At 47.0% G+C, this 18228-nt stretch overlaps 1 protein-coding gene across 6 annotated transcripts in view; it reads right to left on the bottom strand.

Moving 5' to 3' along the window:
• FRYL (FRY like transcription coactivator) overlaps positions 1 to 18228 on the bottom strand; it is a 3055992-nt gene that overhangs the window by 2116022 nt on the left and 921742 nt on the right. For all 6 annotated transcript variants that reach the window (XM_069631694.1, XM_069631695.1, XM_069631691.1 and 3 more), the window contains 2 exons: positions 4466 to 4651; positions 4283 to 4369 (listed from right to left, as the gene is read on the bottom strand). In XM_069631694.1, the coding sequence (XP_069487795.1) occupies positions 4283 to 4369; positions 4466 to 4651 (273 nt within the window). The remainder of the gene's footprint in view (positions 1 to 4282; positions 4370 to 4465; positions 4652 to 18228) is intronic.

Genomic DNA, 18228 nt, shown 5'->3' with positions numbered 1-18228 from the left:
TTGCGAGATTCTCTCTTGTCCACCAGTGTAAGCTCTGTACGAGTGTTGGCGAAACGACCACTAGATCGTCCCACTGACCACTTGCCTGAGACCACTGTTTCGCCAACCATTCCTGCATGGGACGCATGCGCAGACGCGCGTGGGGGACCAGGTAAATGCATGACGCCATCATGCCCAGTAACCGCATTGCTTTGCGTACCGTTATTTGTTGACCTGACTGATAAAGCGGAATTTGCAGTAGTATATTCCGAATTCTTTCTTCCGAAGGGAAGGTCAACCCTTTCTGAGTATCTAGGATTGCTCCTAGGAACTGTTTGGAGGTGCTTGGCACCAGACTTGACTTCTTCTCGTTGATAGAGAAGCCTAATTCGTGGAGGAGGTCGATAGTCCTCTGAATGTTTGACCTGCAAATTCCTGGGGTTTCCCCCGTTATGAGCCAGTCGTCCAGATAAGGGTACACCGGGATTGCCTCCCTGCGTAGGTGTGCAGCTGCCACCGCCAGTACCTTGGTGAATACCCTTGGTGCTGAAGCTATCCCGAAGGGCAGTACCTTGAATTGGTAGTGGCGACTGTCCACCTTGAAGCGCAAGTATTTTCTGTGCGCTGGGAGCATGGAAATATGAAAATAAGCATCTTTCATATCCAATGTTGCCATGTAATCCCCCTTTTTTAGGAGGGGGATTACCTCTTGTAACGTGGTCATACGAAATTTTTGGGGCTTGACATACTTGTTGGCAGGCCGTAAGTCCAATACTGGGCGCATTGTCAAATCTTTCTTTGGCACAAGGAAGTAGGTTGAATAGATACCCTTGTTTACCTGGTGTCCTGGGACGAGTTCTATCGCGTCCTTTACTAGCAGAATGGCGATCTCCTCGAGAAGGATCTTCTGATGTTCTAAGGAGTGTATTCTTTGTCGTGGAGGGTGGTTCCGGGGACGCTGTAGTAATTCTATACAATATCCTGTGGACACTGTTGACAGCACCCATCTGTCTGAGGTGATCCCTTCCCAAGCCTGGGTGAAGTTGGAAATGCGTCCCCCTACTGGGGTTGCGTGAGAAAGGACCCTGAACTGAGCGTCACTGCTTTGGTGGAGGCGTGCCACCTCCCTTGTTGGGACTGCCTCTGCCTCTTCCACGACCTCTCTTGTTACCCCTGCCGTAACTTTGGGTAGACTGCTGGTTGTTGTTCCATTGTGTACCCTGTCCTTGGGCATAGTTGCCTCTTTGTGAATTTTGGCCGCGTGGGCGACGAAAATTACTGTTCCCCCTCTGGTTAGGGGGTTTGTTGGTTAGCTGGCCAAGGGATTTGAGAGTGTCGTATTCGTCCTTGGCATTCTTAAGTGCGTCTTTGACCGCTTTCCCAAACAATAGATCGGGTTCCACCGGCTTGTCTATTAATGAAGCCTGGGTTTCTGTTTTGAACCCCGACTGCCGTAACCACGCATGTCTCTTGATAACAGTACCTTCTGCTATCAATCTTCCTGCGTTGTCCGCGGCGTCGAAAGTTGCTTTTAATATGCAACCAGACACGGCTCTTCCTTCTGCCGAGATCCGAGCCAACTGGCCCTTTAACGGTTCAGGAGCAGAGGCTATGAGCGCCACGACCTCTTCCCATTGATGGCAGTTGTAACTTGCCAACAGGGTGGTGGAGTTTGTAATCCTTGCCTGGTAGGCGGACTTTGAGGCTACCTTCCTGCCAAACCCGTACAGTTTTTTGCTCTCCTTGTCGGGAGGAGCTTCTGACGACGATAAGGGTGTCCCAGCCCTCTTCCGAGTGTTGGTAACCACTAGGGAGTCTGGTTTAAGATGTCCTCTTATATAAAGAGGGTCAGACTGGGCTGCCCGAAAAAGTTTTTCGACTCTGGGGTTGACGGCTCTGGTGAGGTTAGGATTCACCAGGGATGGATCTATTCTACGTTGGATGGATTTAAGGATAGGGATGGTCTGAGCGACCGGCCTCCTCTCTCCCACCAACTCTTCTGCGAAGTCCCTTTCCTCCTGTACACCGTGGGTGTCGATGTGAAAATGTTCTGCTGCGCGAGCGAGAACTTCATTAAGGAGGGGCTGGTTATCAACTGGCGAGTCGGTAACTGGGGCTTCGCTCTCTACCGGGGAATCTACTCTGTAAATTTCCTGCTCATCTTCTACCTCCTCCAGGTCCTCATCATCCGCATAGTATTCAGTCCCGGCTTGTTCCTCCATAATTTCAAACTCCTGGAGTGGAGTAGAGTATGGAGTAGAGTAAGGCTGCACCTCGAAGGGTTTAGGTCTTTCGAACCGGGCCTTTTTACTTAGGGGGATAGGATCAGAGGAGCCTGAAGGTGTGGCCCCTTGAGGGTCATACGAAAGGAAATGTTCTGGGTTTTTGTCATAAAAATCAGCTAAGGAAGACATCCTTGACATGACCCTGTCTATGTCTTCACTGGACCATTCTTTGGAACAGGGTATGACTTTAGTAGGCAACTTAGAGGACTTATCAAGGGTACCCTTGGTGGAAGTTGACGTCCCAGTAGATTTGTGTTTGTCTGTCTGCTTAGGGTGGAAGGATGGTCTTATAGGAGTGGAAGGCTGTGCTTTCCGCTGTTTCCCCCCCTCCCCATGCGTGGAAAAATGTTTTCCCTGCCCCTTGGAGGCCCCAGAGACTTTCGACGGCTGGCGTCGATGGTCTGGGGAGGTATCTGTGAGTTTCGAGCGTGGGGCCTCGCTGGTGTTAACTGCGGCCTCGGTCTCCTGGAGCGCGGCCTGGGGTTGGAAGTCGTCTTCGTCTTCCGACGATCGAACTTCTGTTAATCTAGGGAGCAAGGCACTCTTGGCAAGAGTGGATGATTGCCTTGCGTCATGAGGCGATCTCGATCGAGAGCGCCCAGAGGACACCGAGTCGGACCGTTCTAGCTGTGCCTCTTTCCGAGAAGTCGACGTCGTCGAGGTTCGGTTGGACTTAGTGTGCTTAGTGTGTGTAGGGTGCTTAGTGTGTGTAGGGTGTGTAGGGCTTGCGTCGCCGGGGGTCTTCCCCATAGCCGCCCTGCCGGACAACCTTCCGAGGTCGGGGACCAGCGCTCGGCAGTCTTTCAACGCCGTAATGCCCTCGCCGTCCGAAAGTACGGCGTCGCTGCCATCGCTGAAGGCGCCCTCAGCTGCCATGGCCGCCTGCCTGGCGTGGTGGGCCCAACGCTTTGTCGAACGGTCCTTAAGTGTCTTAGGCTTAAACCTACTACACGCTCTGCAGTTCGCTTCGGGGTGGTCCCTCGGCAAGCAGAGATTGCACGTGGCGTGCCTGTCGACCCAAGGGTATTTGCGGTTGCACTTGGGGCAGAATTGGAAAGGGGTACCCTCCATACGCACCTTGAGGCAGCGGGCTGGTAAGTGTAGTAAATATATAAGGTGTACCTATAGGGTGTACCTATATACCAAGAGTGAAGAGTATGTACCACCCCACACTCTCCCTACTTGCAGGGCCGAGGCCAGCGGCGTACTAGGCCCGGGCCGAGGCCAGCGGCCTTCCGAGGCCCAGATCCGTCGTGCAGCAGCCGACGGTCGGTGTCTTCTCCAGCCGTCGTCGAGGGTCGACGTTGGGGTGGGGAAGGATGTTAATAAATAATTTTAAACTTCAATAATAAGCAAAAGTATGGCTAAGGCCAGGGGACTCCGCAAGATGCTTCCGACCAGTATGGCGGAAAAAAACAATCTGAGGATCCTAGACGCGTGAGGGATCTTGGGTACCGTGGACGTCACACTAGGGATAGTATTACTGGCACGCCTGTGTCGACGCCCATTTTCGAGTTTCGAAAAACAAACTGTAATACTCCGCAGCTTCCACTAGATGTCGGCCTATGCACAGCATGTGATCTAAGCAGATTCCACAAGCCTCAGAAATATATATATATATGTATAATTAAATCTGAACAAAAAAAGGTTACATGAATACATAAATTCAATTAAATGGTTCTAGGTCAATTATGCTAATACTACACCTTCAGAAAAAAAAACACCCATCATCAATCGGAAAGAGCAGAAGACTGAATTCGATATACTTCTTCAAACAGTGACCATCAGAGGTCGGACAGCAAATATATGGGTTCTGTGCTGCATAGTCGTGCAGTACGGTCTGTATATCTCTTGTGAAAATTGTTATGGCTTTCTACTAAGAATAGCTTACCATGACGAATCCGGTCAGGTGCAACTGACAATGTAACTTAAGACATCCAGCCAACAGACTATAGAGAGTCTATAATAAAGTGCAAATATAAAATTAGCAAATGTGAAGGCTACATTATAGAGCTTACCCGATCTGCTCCAGTGAGGTGTATGAAGCCGTCAAGAACAGATGGGCTTAGTCGATCCATTACATCTATAGCCAACTCTTCTTCCCCCTAAAACGCACAAAAGGTTTAAGTGTGCAGCAGCTTACTTTGCAACAAAATTGGCAGTTATCAAAAACAAATGACTTTAGACAAGCGAAGAATTACCTTTGAAACTTCCAAGACCATAAACAAGGCCCGTACTTCCCTAAGAACATTGACAGATAAGCGCCTGGTAGTCGGCCTGCTGCTACAGAGAATTACAAGTGCAAATCCTTCTACAATATGGAACACGCTTGAATACATGCTCCTCTCGAGCGGAAGAGTGTGGGCAGCTCCATTAGGAATACCACGCTGTAAAATAGCAAAACAATATTCGTTAATAGTGAAATGGTGTGAGTTTACATACGTTTAACAGATAGAGCTGAACATTTAATGGAATGACAAGTGACTTGTCTGCAGCAGTAGTTCTCAAACATGGATGTTCTTCCCAAATGTCTACCCTTTCCATTTTTTTTTTAATCAAACTTTTTTACAGACTGTGTTTCTAGTAAACACTAGTTCTATGCATACTGCAGAATTCTTCTGTGTCACGCCATCAAGAAAATTAAACATAAAATTGGTTTCTTATATCACGCTTCATGCTGGAGGCTAAACTAAGCATGGGATCGGGTTTCAAAACTGTGCTGCTTGGTATAGTCTTGTTTCCAAGAAAAGCACGCTGCCCCCGAGTCCCTAATGGCCGTACCTTAAATAGTGCTGTAGAAGAAAATTATATTTCATAATGGACATGGCATACCTCCCATATATTTCTCACATTTCAAAGCAGGGTTAGGCACAAATAGGAGCCTTAATTGCCACCCAGAGAGTCGGAGTGACTCTAGCCCAACCTCTTAAAGCATAGCAACGCTCATTGTTGGAGACAGCCAGCATATTAATGCATGTATTCTTATTTATTTCATTGTTTTTTTATAACGCACCTAATAACGTACCAGAGTTCGCTCTCTAAGCGCGGATTCAAACCTCTGTTGCTCTGTGTGTTCTTGCCCCTGTGCTATCCTCCGTTCACATTCAGAAATATATCACATATATATATTCAGTGAAAACATTCCAGTTAAGAGGCAGTTACAGTGTTCAAATTTAACACAACAAAACACGTGAAATTCAGTGGATTTGTGAAGTGATGACCATCTTAACTCGGCGTCACCCTGAAAACATCCCCCATTATGTAATTCAGTATGTCATTGTAAATGTCTTCTGTTATATATGTGCTCACGGATTTTGCAACGGGAGTGCAAAACAGGGCATCATTCACTTTCAACATTCTCTAAATTTCAAGGGTTTTCTTGCATTAAATCTGATCACCTTAACTTCAGGGCTCACTAGCCACGGCCTCCGGCCATGGCATGTGCATGTTACACCAACCATTTCTTCCAAAAGACCCATTGCCTAGTAGATGTGATCTCTGAAGGTGTTAAAAGCTTTTTCTTTTTAATTGTTCTACTCCCTATTCCTGCGATCATTTACCAGAAATCATTTCCGATTCCAGCAATAGCGTAGCACTGTGCCGATTCCTGCAAAAAAGTTTGAAAATTAAGAAGTCTTCCCCATACTCATAAGGTACTAACCATGTACCCTCCGCCCTCCTCTTTTCATGGTCCCTACACTCCCCTCAATTGCTTTTTCCCTCTATAACCCTCCAATTAACCACCATCGTTCTTCGGCTTCTGTGAGACAGTTTTTCTTTTCTTTTTACGATCACATCTTGCCACAGTAATGTCACAAGATTCCACTGGTATTTCCTAGACAAGAAAAATGTTCTACCCTTAACTGGCTCACCAGCCCACTGCCAAATAACCCACTTGACATGGTATCCTCCTTCCCCTTCCCCCCACCTCAAGCCTGATGTGACTGCATCAATTTTCATCCTCAAAATGGCATTTTGAGCACTTTTCATTTTTGGCTTACCCAGGTATTATTGCAGGAATCACACACAGAGAGCAACAAAATTGCCACTTTTCATTGCTGAAAATTACCCATCTCTGTCAATATTTTACGAACTATCAGACCGGTTTACCCCAAACCAGCAAAGAAAATAACTGCAATGCTTTGTGCCCTAGTTTATTTTGTACAAATCCATCAGGCGGATTACGCGCTATGGGAGTTCAATCAATATACTTTTTCTCTATGATATGATATATGATATGGCATTTATAACGCGCCTATACACAAGTGTTTCAAGGCGCGATGAGGCATGGAAGGGGCACAGAGGGAGGCCAGAGACAACGATCTTACTAGGCCAAGTGACATTGAGATTGCACAAGGGCAGGAGAGGGGGGAGAGGAAAAGTGCCTGGGGAGGGGGGCTGTGCTGTACATGGGATCAAAACAATAACAAGAAGTGTGGCCAGCAGGTGACAGGTGCAAGGGTATGGGCAGACAGCAGGGGTTCAAAAGTGCAGGTAGGAGGTGGTGTAGGGTTACAGATACAGACCCAAGTGCAAGGGTTGCTGGGAAGCAGTGCGGGTGTGCAAATGGGCGGGCAGGGACCTGGGCCCAAAATCAGAGGGTAGCCAGGTGACCAGTGCAGTATCAGACAGGAAATCACAAGGGGAGAGGAAGAGAGAAGGCAGAAGCAAAGAGGAAGGTCTTGAGGTGTTTCCGGAACAGGCAATGGTTCTCCAAGTTTCAGAGAGGCTTGGAAGCTGTTCCAGAGGGAGACCCCAGCCGAAGAAAGATCTACCACTAACTTGTTGGAGAAGGGACTGCCCCTGAGGGAGGTGGAGGAGCAAAAAGCTTGAGTAAGAAGGAATTTCCAAAAGGGAGAGTTGAAGGTATTGCAAACCCAAGCCCCAGAAGACCTTGTGGACAATGCAGAGGGTCTTGAATGTAATCCTTGCAGACACTGGGAGCCAATGCAGAGATGTCAGGGTTGGAGAGATACGATCCCTGGGCTTGAGGCCAAGAACAAGTCTTGCAATCCTGTTCTGGATGAGTTGCAGAGAGTAGTAGCAGGCAGATTTAGAAAGAAGCTGTTGCAGTAGTCCAGCCTAGTGAGAACCAGAGCGCTAATGACGGTGAGCTTCTGGCGGAAGGCGAGTAAAGGAAGAATACATCCGAGGACGCACAGTTGGTAATTTGACTTTTTAGAGACGTCAAATGTGTGGAGAAAAGGATTTTTGCTGTATGACTGTGCTCTTATACAGCAGCAAAATGACATGCATTCAAAGAATGCTCACGTGTGTCAGGATTGGAGCAAATGGACGGCAACACCTGACTAAATGTAGGTGGTTGTATTGGGGTGGGAATTAGTTGTTTTAACTTCATCAACTCTTCAATAGATTTCTGTATCTCAGCTCTGATATCAATCAAGATATTGTCAGTATCACTGCCTTTTTTCACATAAACAGCAGTGGCTTGTTGCACAGGCAGACTAGGAGCTTGATACACTGAAGCAGAAATGTCGGGTACGACCACAGATAGGAGTTCTGGGTGTGTTATGGTGGGAGTTATACTCGGTCATATCACTAGAGGCACTACAACTGCAGGTGTGTTGTAGACATTGTCATGCTCCAACGGTACTTCCAATGATGTGCAAGAGCAATTAATATTCTTTTGGGTCGCTGAAGAAAGTACACCTCCAGAAACCCTGGTGGAATTAGTGCCATCAGGAGCAGATTTGTCTACCTTATTCAACAATGATTCACCATTGGCTGCAATCAAATCATCTAAAGGTGGATGGTCAATAGGGGCACACAAGGTTAACATTAAAAGCACTTTGCTTTTGTTTGGTTGTGCTATTTTTTTTAGTCAGACCAGAATTTCGTGCAGCAGTAATAGCAGCTCCCGGGGGATAAATACGCCTCACAAACTGCTTTACGTTTGCTCTTGAGCATGACAAGAGATTCTTTTGGTTTTGTTTTTTTTTGGCTAAGCAGCCAGGTTTTACTTTGGTTGTATTAGCTTTGAAGTCAAACACATTGTACACGGCTGGTGTGTCTACACAGATATTTTCTACAATGTATTCAGTAAGAACAGACTTTCTGATGGCGACTAAGAGATACTGCATCATCACAATTGGATTGGATCGGTCACATGATAGTTGGAAAAGAAGGTAAACACTTCTTTCAGGCTTTTCTGTACATTGTGTAGAGGGCTTAGTAGAGCACAAGGTACTTGAGCAAGCGTGATACAAGTCTCCGGTTTTTTAATCCAGCGTTTCAAATAAATTGAATGGCCATATTCATTGCATTTAGAGTTATTTCTAGCAGAGAAATAATACATTTGGTGGAAATAGGTCCAGTGGGCTGCAGAGATGGGAGCTGCGCCCGACGAGGTGTTGGATGAGAAAAAGACACCAACAGATCTACAGACACATGCGTTGGTTGTTCGAATAGACTCGGGGATTGGTAGAGACTAGCATCCACATCTGCGGTAACCTTGGTGGTAGGAGAAGTCTTCATTGGTTCTGTGTTTATATCATAGGATGGAATCATAGCAGTTACAATGGGGGTTAATTCCTTTTAAGGAAATGAATCAAGGAGTGTCTCCGCAGTGGGGCTGGAAGACAGAATGCAAATGCAATTCATTCAGCCTACCATGCGACATCAAGTGAAGTGGACACAGAGTTTTGCATAGACGACATGAGTATCAGTGAAATATACATTAACAATAGGTACGTGACTGCAAGTTTGTTTAAGTACTTTAAATATTTAATTATCTGTGGATATAACACTTACAGGATTAGCATCAGCCGACGTAATCTGGGTATCAGTAAAAGACACATTGACAATAGATTCATGACAGCAATCCTGGTTGAGTACTTTGCATGCTTCATTGTCTATAGATATAGTGTTGACAGGATTAGCATTAGCAGGTAAGTCCAAGTTACTGGAAGGCAGGCAAAATTCACGGATGTTGTCCGCAGCAATTCTCTTCTCAGGGACGACAGCGGATTGACCGCTTAATTTCCTTTTGAGGCCAGTAGTCTATGACGGCCTTGGCAGAGTGGATTTAACACAACGGATGCACGGTAATGATCACTGGTGCAGGCATGTCAGACCTTAAGGTATATAGAATGCAAAGAGAGACAGTGTTGTCCTAAAATGAAACTTCACAAACAAATGAAAGAAAGTCGCATCGCTGTTACGCTGAACAGATGAACCAGCTTAACAGCGACTTTCAAAGCGACTTGCTGGAAGCGCGCGCCGAAGCACGTGGACTGCCCCTCTTAAGGAGTTGTGGGTAAAGGGGGCAGAGTCACCTAATAAGATATATTAAAATGAAGATTTAGGCCCTACAATTGTCAAACAGGTTCATTAATTGATTTAAAAGGGGTTTACAGTCCTGTAAAGCATGCTGTGCAGACCAAGTTCACAAGTCCAATTGGAATGAAGAAGGTTAGTGCTGTGTATCAGGGTATCCTCAGCGTAACAGCGACTTGCTCTAAGCGCCTTACCTTTCTGAAGAATCGCCTTTAACTTAGTGTACATTTAAATAAACCATTATTTTTAAATAACGTTTAATGTGTTTGAGTTTTCTTGGCCAATGTGCTTATTCCAAGTTCTTTGCACTGCCAGCAGCCCTTACTTCTCACAGCCCTTCTTCCCTCCTAAGATACGTATGGCTGCTCAGCCATTGCTACCCACAAATTGTGTGTGGTTCAGGCCCATGCTAAGAGTTTGAGCCCTGTGTCCCAAGTGTGAGTCTTCAAGTCCTACCTATGGTGAACTTTTGTAAAACACTAATCGGAGCCGTCAGCAGTGCTAAAACCAAATTCAGGTCCCACTGTAGCACAATGGATGTCTAGCTCTTTCAGAAACAATGGCAAAATAATGATCTCAAAGAACAAACCGTGCTTATGCTTGAAGATGTACCAAGCAACCAGGGATCCTCATTGACAGCTGCAGACCTTCCTTAATAAACTAGTGTGGGAAGTAAAGCACCCTCCCCACTCCAAGGGTCAACCTGTTGCTGATCAGATCATTTGCAAAAAACTCTGATTTGCAAAGGTACAATTATCTTATACTTTGACATCTGCCCCAACCATAAGGCCCAGACCATCCTCAGATTAGTCCAAACAATTAAGACTCACGCGTTCAGAAGCCAGGATTGGAGATAAAGGCAGAAGGCTGTTTGGTTATGGGTGAACTTTCCAGCCTGCTTCATATGTTAACAGGTCAAGGAACACTGCAATCTTCCAGCACACACCATGGCGGAGATGGTGCAATTCTATGTACAAACCATTCATAGCAACCTCAGGACGACGATGCCAAGTCTCAGATACTACCTGAAGTTCCACAACTAATTGCAGCAGGGGAACAAGAGGAAATGTGAAAATGAGAACGAAATGCCATGGGATCAACAAGGCATCACCCAAGAGCTCCGCCTCTGGGAATCTCTTTGGAAAAAAACACCAGGCATTTCCAATTGGCATGAGTCACAAATAAATGTCCGCTCTGATGCTGCTCTACTCACGGAAATTAAATTGTTCAGTCAAAATGTCCTTGACAATCAAATAGATCCATAGTGCCCAACTGCATAACCTGAGGCGCCCTACACCCGAGCACTTAGTGACCATGCCAAGTTGTTTTTGTTCGGTCAGGACACTTCCACTTATAAGCACCACTTCTCTTGAACATCCAGATGGGGCACTGAACAAGGTCAAGGACACATGTGTGGCCATTTGTTCCTGAAAGCTTGAAAGAGCGAAGGACTTCTCCCATAGCATTATATTCTCTGTGCAATCAGCTTTCATCTTGCACCAGCGCAGCACTCTGCAGCAGTTTTCCTTCCATGAACCTAGTCAGCGGAGTCCACCTTAACTTTATCTGAGGAAAAAGCAGCATACAGCAGGACATCAAGGCCAACATCTTCAGAAGCAGACAAGCTGGGCTTATGACACCTGGTCAGAAGTGGACTAGGAGTAGTTTTGAATGTTTGAAACCTTTGAGAATGCAAAAAGGCTGTTCAGCTCAGTTGTTTTCACAACTGCCCCTATAAACTGCGCCCAATTGTCAGGAGTATATTTAAGGAATAAACCCAGACCTTGCAGCCACCCCGTAGTCTATTGAAGTGCAGACACTGTCAATTACCCTACCCTGATCTCCCGGCTATCTGATGCTGGCTTGTCCGGCCAAGTTGTTACGCTCACCTGGCTCCCACAGAGGCATCGATCTGAACTGGACAGCTGCGGTCTCCACCAATGTGACGCGTAGGGCCGAGATGACGGACTGGACTGGCCCACCTAGCTTTGTTTGCTTGGCCCGTAGGAATATTCTTCTGTAAATGGAGAAAGGGAATTACCACCCGTGGAGTTGAGTGTAAATCCCTCCCACCCCCGCTGTTCTCCCCATGGATCACCTTTGATGTCCCCTCTTATAGTCTCACCTGATGGTTTGAAAAGATGAGCTCTCCATCTTGCATTGAGCGCAGGGGCGCGTTGATAACCAGTTGCTTCACTGGCACGAAGGAATTGGTGAGTTCCAGAACAATATTGACTCCGAAAAGTATGTAGTTCGTAAGAGTTTAAATGCCTGACTTTCACTCTTGTCCAATTCCTTGCAGATTGCAGCTTGACCCTAGTGAAGAGTACCTTGTGGCAACCGGTAATATTCTGGTAAGGATTTGTATTTCCAACACAGTTCAATAAATAATATCAATATGTAACCTGTTGCTTTCTCCCTTATTTAGGCACTGAGAGAAAGTATGAAGTCTCGGGGAATAATACCTCAGGCAGTAAAATCAGGTAAGTCTAATGTGGTGAGGAGGGTTCCCCTTAATAGTCCCTTTGTTTCACCTTGCTGTCCTTTTGTTTCCCCTTAGGGGCCGGGGTTCGGCGAAGATGCAGTGGAAGCTGCGCCGACCCGTGAAGAGGAATAGTACCCCCGGTGGTAAAATCAGGTAAGTCTATGGGGGGGGGGGGGTTACTAATGTTCCTGTGTGTATTCCCTTGGCTCACCTTGCTGTTCTTGTCTACTCCCTAGGTGCCGGAATGCGCCGGGAACATGCAGGAGGATGCGGTGGAATGTGAAGATGCTGCGTAGGCCGGCGAGTTCAGCGCGGCGCTGCAGCAGGCGAGGCGACGCGCATAAAATAACTTCTTTCTTCCAGCTCGAAGGCGCGATGGATCAGGAATTCAGCTAAGGATCAAAGGTATTGCTCTTGTTCCAACCTTTTCTCCTTATTTCTCCCTTTTTCTAGGATCTCCAAACTCGAGGCGGGCGTGGCAGAAGACTGGATGCAGACTTGCAGGCACAGTGAGCGTTACGCCGCTGGATGCAGAATAACACGAAGCGTGTGCTGCTCTTCGGGCGTGGTTTAAATAGCCTCCAAAGTAGTCCCAGGTAAGTACTCCTCCCAAGCCCCACCCGAGTAAAAAAGAAAAAATAGTCCCTAGGTAAAATAGTCCCTTCCAAGCCTCATTTGGCTTGGAGCTCTTGCAGCATGGTATGCATCAGGTAAGCTTGCAGCACAGTCTGTATCAGGTAAGTTCTACTCTATGAGCCTGGCGCCATAGGCGCCAGGACTGACGCTCCATATGAGCCTGGCGCCATAGACGCCAGGACCGCACCCAAACAGCCCCTAGCAGGGGTTTTTGGGCTTGCCCAAAATAACTTGATGCCTGCTTCCGGGGTTGCTGGACCTGGTCTGGGTCCCCGGGGGTAGGCATCATGACACAAGTGCTCAATTGGTTTTCTGCCTTCCTGGCCAACAGTGCTCAATTGGTATCTCTTCCCCATTTTTGTTAAGCCTGTTTCTATTCTATGTGGGGTCCCTCGGGGCTCTGCATTGTCTCCTACTTTGTTTAATGTCTACATTAGACTTCTGCTGATCCTCCTTCAGTCCCATGGGTTCCGCTTTTATTGGTACGCAGACAACACCCAGATCTGGTGCTTCTGAACCTATCACAGGATGATACTGCAGCCCGTTTAAGGAAGTGCCTGGAGGAGCTAGGAAGTTGGATGACCTCTAACTGGCTTAAGCTTAATGCCAGTAAAACAGAGGTCCTAGTTGTGGGTACCACATATCCCCACCTGTTTTGGACAAAGGACTTCTGGCCCTCCTCCTTGGGCCCACTTCCCACCCCTGTCCTTTCAGTAAGAAACTTAGGGATAAAAATTGTTGCCTCCGTGACTATGGACGAACAGGTAGCAGCAGTCTGTAAGTCTGGTCACTTTAAACTCTGGGTCTTAAGGAAGGTTCTTCCCTATATTCCCGCTGATTCTCAAGCGCCTGTGGTGGCCGCCCTAATTTTGAGTGGAGTTGACTACTGCAACTCACTTTACTTTGGGCAACCCTTGTATCTACTCAGGCGGCTGCAACTTCTCCAAAATGCTGCCGCAAGAGCTATTCTCCGCCCGCCCTTTGTCACAAACGTCCCCCTGTTGATAAAACTCCATTAGCTCCCCGTGACAGCTCGGATTATGTTTAAATCCATGTGTATGGTTCATCGAGCCTACTACGGTAGGGGAGCAGAGTACTTACAGTCCAAATGTCAGCAATATGTGCCTGCCCATGCCCTTCGTTCCCACTCTGCCTTTCCGATAGCTGTCCTGTGGTTAAGGCGCACCTGCATTGGGGGGGCTGTGCCTTGCCCATTGCGGCAGCCAGGGCTTGGAATGAGCTCCCGCTCGATCTCCGGACGGTGGCTGGTCACCTTGCATTCCGGCGTAAACTGAAAACTCCTGCTATTCTAATGCACTTCCTCTGGTACTAAACTGTTTGGGCTTCCTCAGCGCCATGATGCCTTCGGGAGTAAGCGTGCTTTATAAATCCTGCTAACTTAACAGACTATACCAAATCAACTGGTTACCTTTACCAACCAAACGTCGTGGCAAGGGAATACCTTCAACATGTGACCAGGTGCATGAGGCCACCATAAAAGCCATCACTTTGGTCAATACCCTTTGTGACAGATCAGAGACATGACCCTGTCAAGAGGGAATGGGAACCCTCTCAAACTGGGAGGTAGGTACAGCAGGGTTTTTAACAGGGCCAGTCCTGCGCAAGAGGCAAGGTGTGGGGGAGGGGCCCACTCTGTCCCTTCCATCTGTGCCTGGATAAGCAAACTGAGTGCCACATTTCCTTGTCCTATACCGGTTACACACCAAGCTGGCAGGTTTTTTTTTGTTTCATAGAACTACATCACCTAGAATGCCTTGCAGTGGAGGAGAGCACTTGCAACCCAACTAGGGAGAGAGGCGAGGAACTGCAGGACTGGAGCGCGAACTGCAAATCAAACGAGGAATACCCACGCTTTAAGCTACAAGGACTGACATTGATCGTACCGTCAGCTGGATTGCAGAACCATCTGCTTATTAAACTGGCACTCCAGAAGCTCTGCGCAACAAAGACATAAATTACTTACCTTAATCTTATTTTTGATGCTTGTATCGGCTTATATTCACATGCTGTTCACATAGTCCAACATCTAGTAGCAACCGAGGAATAGTGTATCTTTTTTTCAAAGATAGAAAAGGGACGTCGACCTTGGAGTGACTAACACTATCCTTACTGTGACCCAAGATCCCTTGTTAGGGAAGATTTTCACATTTGCGATAAATCTTCCTGACTTGTGTCAACCCCAGACCTTTTTGCTTGGACTTGGGGATACTTTCTCCTTGTCCCTAGTTAAGTGGGAATCTTTTTCCCCCTCTCACCTAGACTTTAATCTTTTTATGGGTGACCTTTGTATGTCTATCCATAGTGTATGGTTGCAGTTATAGTTTCCTATAACTTTTGGGCTTGGTGAAGCCCAAATGGGCAACCTAGCCTGTTCATTTCTCTTTAAGTACCTGGGTGCAGTACTGCTCCCAAAGTGTAAAGAGGGATTTTCATCCCCCTTTACATTTTATATAGTAAGCCAGCACCTTATGTGCTGTCCATTTGCTTACCTGTAGTATTTCTGTTACAATTCCAAGTTTACTTGAATGGCTGGTGGCAGTAGTTTTACCTTATTGACTTTTAGTCTGATTACTCGCAGGCTGTTAAACCAGCCTCAGTAATGCACAGAAGGGCCACCATTTTGTTAAAATGGTGGGCTCCTCCTTGCCATTCTAGGCGGGAACAACCTCAGTGGAAGTGTTGTCTTCGTCAGGAATCCTTTGCATTCCACGTCGAGGCTCCAAAGTGTCTGAGAATGTAGGAAGCGAGGGAGCAGTCCAAAACTCCACAGTGCTTTGTCTTTCACCTTGCCTGAAAGGAACCAAGTCTAAAGAGAGATTGAAAAAGTTGTGCTGTAGTTCCTGATAAATACTCTGAACCTGGAAGCTGCTTCAACCACTCGAGCTGAATCCAAAGAGGAAGATGAAGAAAAGAAGTCTGTAGCGATTTCCAGCAACCAGAGAGCCTGCTGTGTAACCAGAGCCTGATGCAACCCTCCCTTTCAATCAATCTGGGGGTCCTGAAAACTACAACTCCTACCCAGATGCTGATGTGATACACTAGTCTCAAGATCACATGCATGTTGAGTCATCCCACAACGTTGCGTGAACTTGCTGGGCTGCAAACCGTCAATAACAGGGGACCTCGAGCCAGAGTGTGGTGCATGGTCTTCCAAAGTCCGAATCCAGCTGAAACTTTGTTGCACTCATCCTGGACCCCGAGAGACATGATTCAAATCCCAGAAGCTCCCTCACCAGAGTGCTGCTGTAAAAAGGCACCAAATCCACAGAGCCATGAGAACATTTGAAGAGTCCTTTGCTTGATGGAAGCCTCCTCTGATGACTGCTGCTTCTAAGTTGCCATTCAGTGTCCAGTTCTTTCGTCATCAGCCCAAGAATCCACAGACCAGTTCCTGTGCTGCTGCATTCCGAAGCATCCACTCCGAAGCGCTTTTCTTTAAAAGGTACAGTGTGGGCTTGGGTATTACTTAGCCTCACAGGATGTACAGCAGACTTAAGGTGAGTGGGCGATTCGTGTGGTTGGGAGTTTGTCCCTACCACTTGCCCAGGCCTAATGATGGAACCAATCTAGGGAGCCTTCTGTGAAGTCTCTGAAAACTTTCACTCTGAAAGTGAATACTTGCGTGTTTAAGATCTCCGATGGAACTTTGACTTTCCTGCAACTGAACCCTATCTCAACCTGCCTTCAGCTGGCACCTAGATCACTAGTGTCCCTCAACCGGCTCTGAGAGAACTTGTGCAATAGACTAGGGAAGGACTGAATAAGAAAAGGATTCTGCCTTTAAAGTACAACCAATGTAAAAGTACTTACTTGTTAAAGAGGTTAGTGTGGTAACTATCTCTGTGAAAGAAGTTACAAAGTGTCAATATGTTATGCTTACCTTTGAGTTGCATTGTGCCTGTCTAAAAAGTGTATACGTTGCTTTACTAACTTTGAATGGTGTTCCCCTTCTAAAAAGTAATAAGTGTTGGTACTGTTTTATCATTGATTATGTCAGGACCCTGGCAAGTGTTGGGGTGGTAGCTGGGGAAAAGGCCCCCATATTGGGTTTTGGAGGGAGGTGGGGGCCTCTCAGGCATCCAGTAGGCTTCTCAAGACGTGTTCTCCATCCCTTTTGCAGGTCTCTAGACCAGGGGTGGAGAACAGCTAAGAAACTACATTTCCCAGCAATCCCTGCGGGACACATGGTGGCTGGGAAGAGGACCACGCCCGCACTAGCGCAAATGCGTGAGCCGCGCCCCACGAGTGCCGCTCGCAATCCTGACCGGCAACCTGAGCGGACGTGTATTCCCAGAGCTCCGGTCGGCAAGCATCAGCGGGGCACCTGCCCGCCTGAAAGCATCCCCCAGGCCCTGCATCACAATCAAGATAAGTAGCATATGATGTTTCCTACATGCTGCGGCTAACTGCATGGAAGGGATTTCCCTAAACTAATACAAACAGCACGAAAACCAAGTCCGTGCAAAACGAAACTAACTCTTGGGGCACGTATTACTAATCCTGCATGAGCAGTGCTTGCACAACTACCGCATGCACCCTGGGGGCATTGAACTGTCCAGCCTCCTTTTGCCTCTGTGAGGCGGTCGCTAGGCACGGGCCGCCCCAAACTCTGAACGATTAACCCTTTAAGGGTAGGATTAACACACACACCCGTTCTGACAACCATTTGTTGTTTCTAGTGGTTCTAGTGGAAGACGACTCTGCAGAACAGTGCATGGACAGAAAAGCGAACGGCAGAAGCCACAGAATTCATCTGAGAACGAAGCTAAGTCAATGTTTATGTTTCTTGATGCCACTAATTAAAGGGTGATCCTACTGGGTTAAGTAAGGGTCTGTTCTAGGTGTATCTGTGCCTTGCATGAAGCAATGTGGGCAGAGTTTAATCCTACATGCAGTAATGTGGGAATCTTACATGCAGTAATGTGAGAAACGTTTTATATAACTCTGTTAACAATGGTGGCATACTCTCTGGTACAGTAGAGGCATCTAGCCAACTGGTTGGAGCTCCAGCACAAAGGCTCCCATATCTAGTGCATACTGAATGTTGTGAAGTGTGTAGGAGTGACAGATTGAAACTCCACAAGAAGGAAGCAGGAGCCAAGGAGCATGTTACCCTAATTTCACCATTCCTATCCACAACTCCTTCCTACTCCTCTGTCCGGTGATCCTACAACCGCCAACCTATCCTCTCCACGGAACCCTAACCCTCTTTCCCCGAATGGTCGCGGAAGCCTGCGATGGTATAATCTCCAGGCCCCAAGACCTAACGGGAAGGCAGGCGTTTGCGCTGCCTCTGCGCCAGAAGAAGACCGAAGGCTCTGAAAGATTAACTGAATGAGTGTAAATGCTTACCAATAGGGTTTACCTGCCTTGAAATGCATTGTGTCTTTCTTAAAGTGTAACACTGGGTTTTTGCCTTCCCAGGTCTGCTTTATACAGATCTAAAACAGTGTTAGGGTTTATGGATACCTCTAAGTAGCTGGCGGTGCCTTTAAAAATGATATAGGTCATATGTCACCTTGATTA

This window comes from Ambystoma mexicanum, chromosome 6q, assembly GCF_040938575.1.
Source record: "Ambystoma mexicanum isolate Mex_15411 chromosome 6q, UKY_AmexF1_1, whole genome shotgun sequence".
NCBI classification, from domain to species: Eukaryota; Metazoa; Chordata; class Amphibia; order Caudata; family Ambystomatidae; genus Ambystoma; species Ambystoma mexicanum.
Note: the sequence above shows the minus strand (reverse complement) of the source record. Positions and strands in the feature narration are given on the sequence as shown.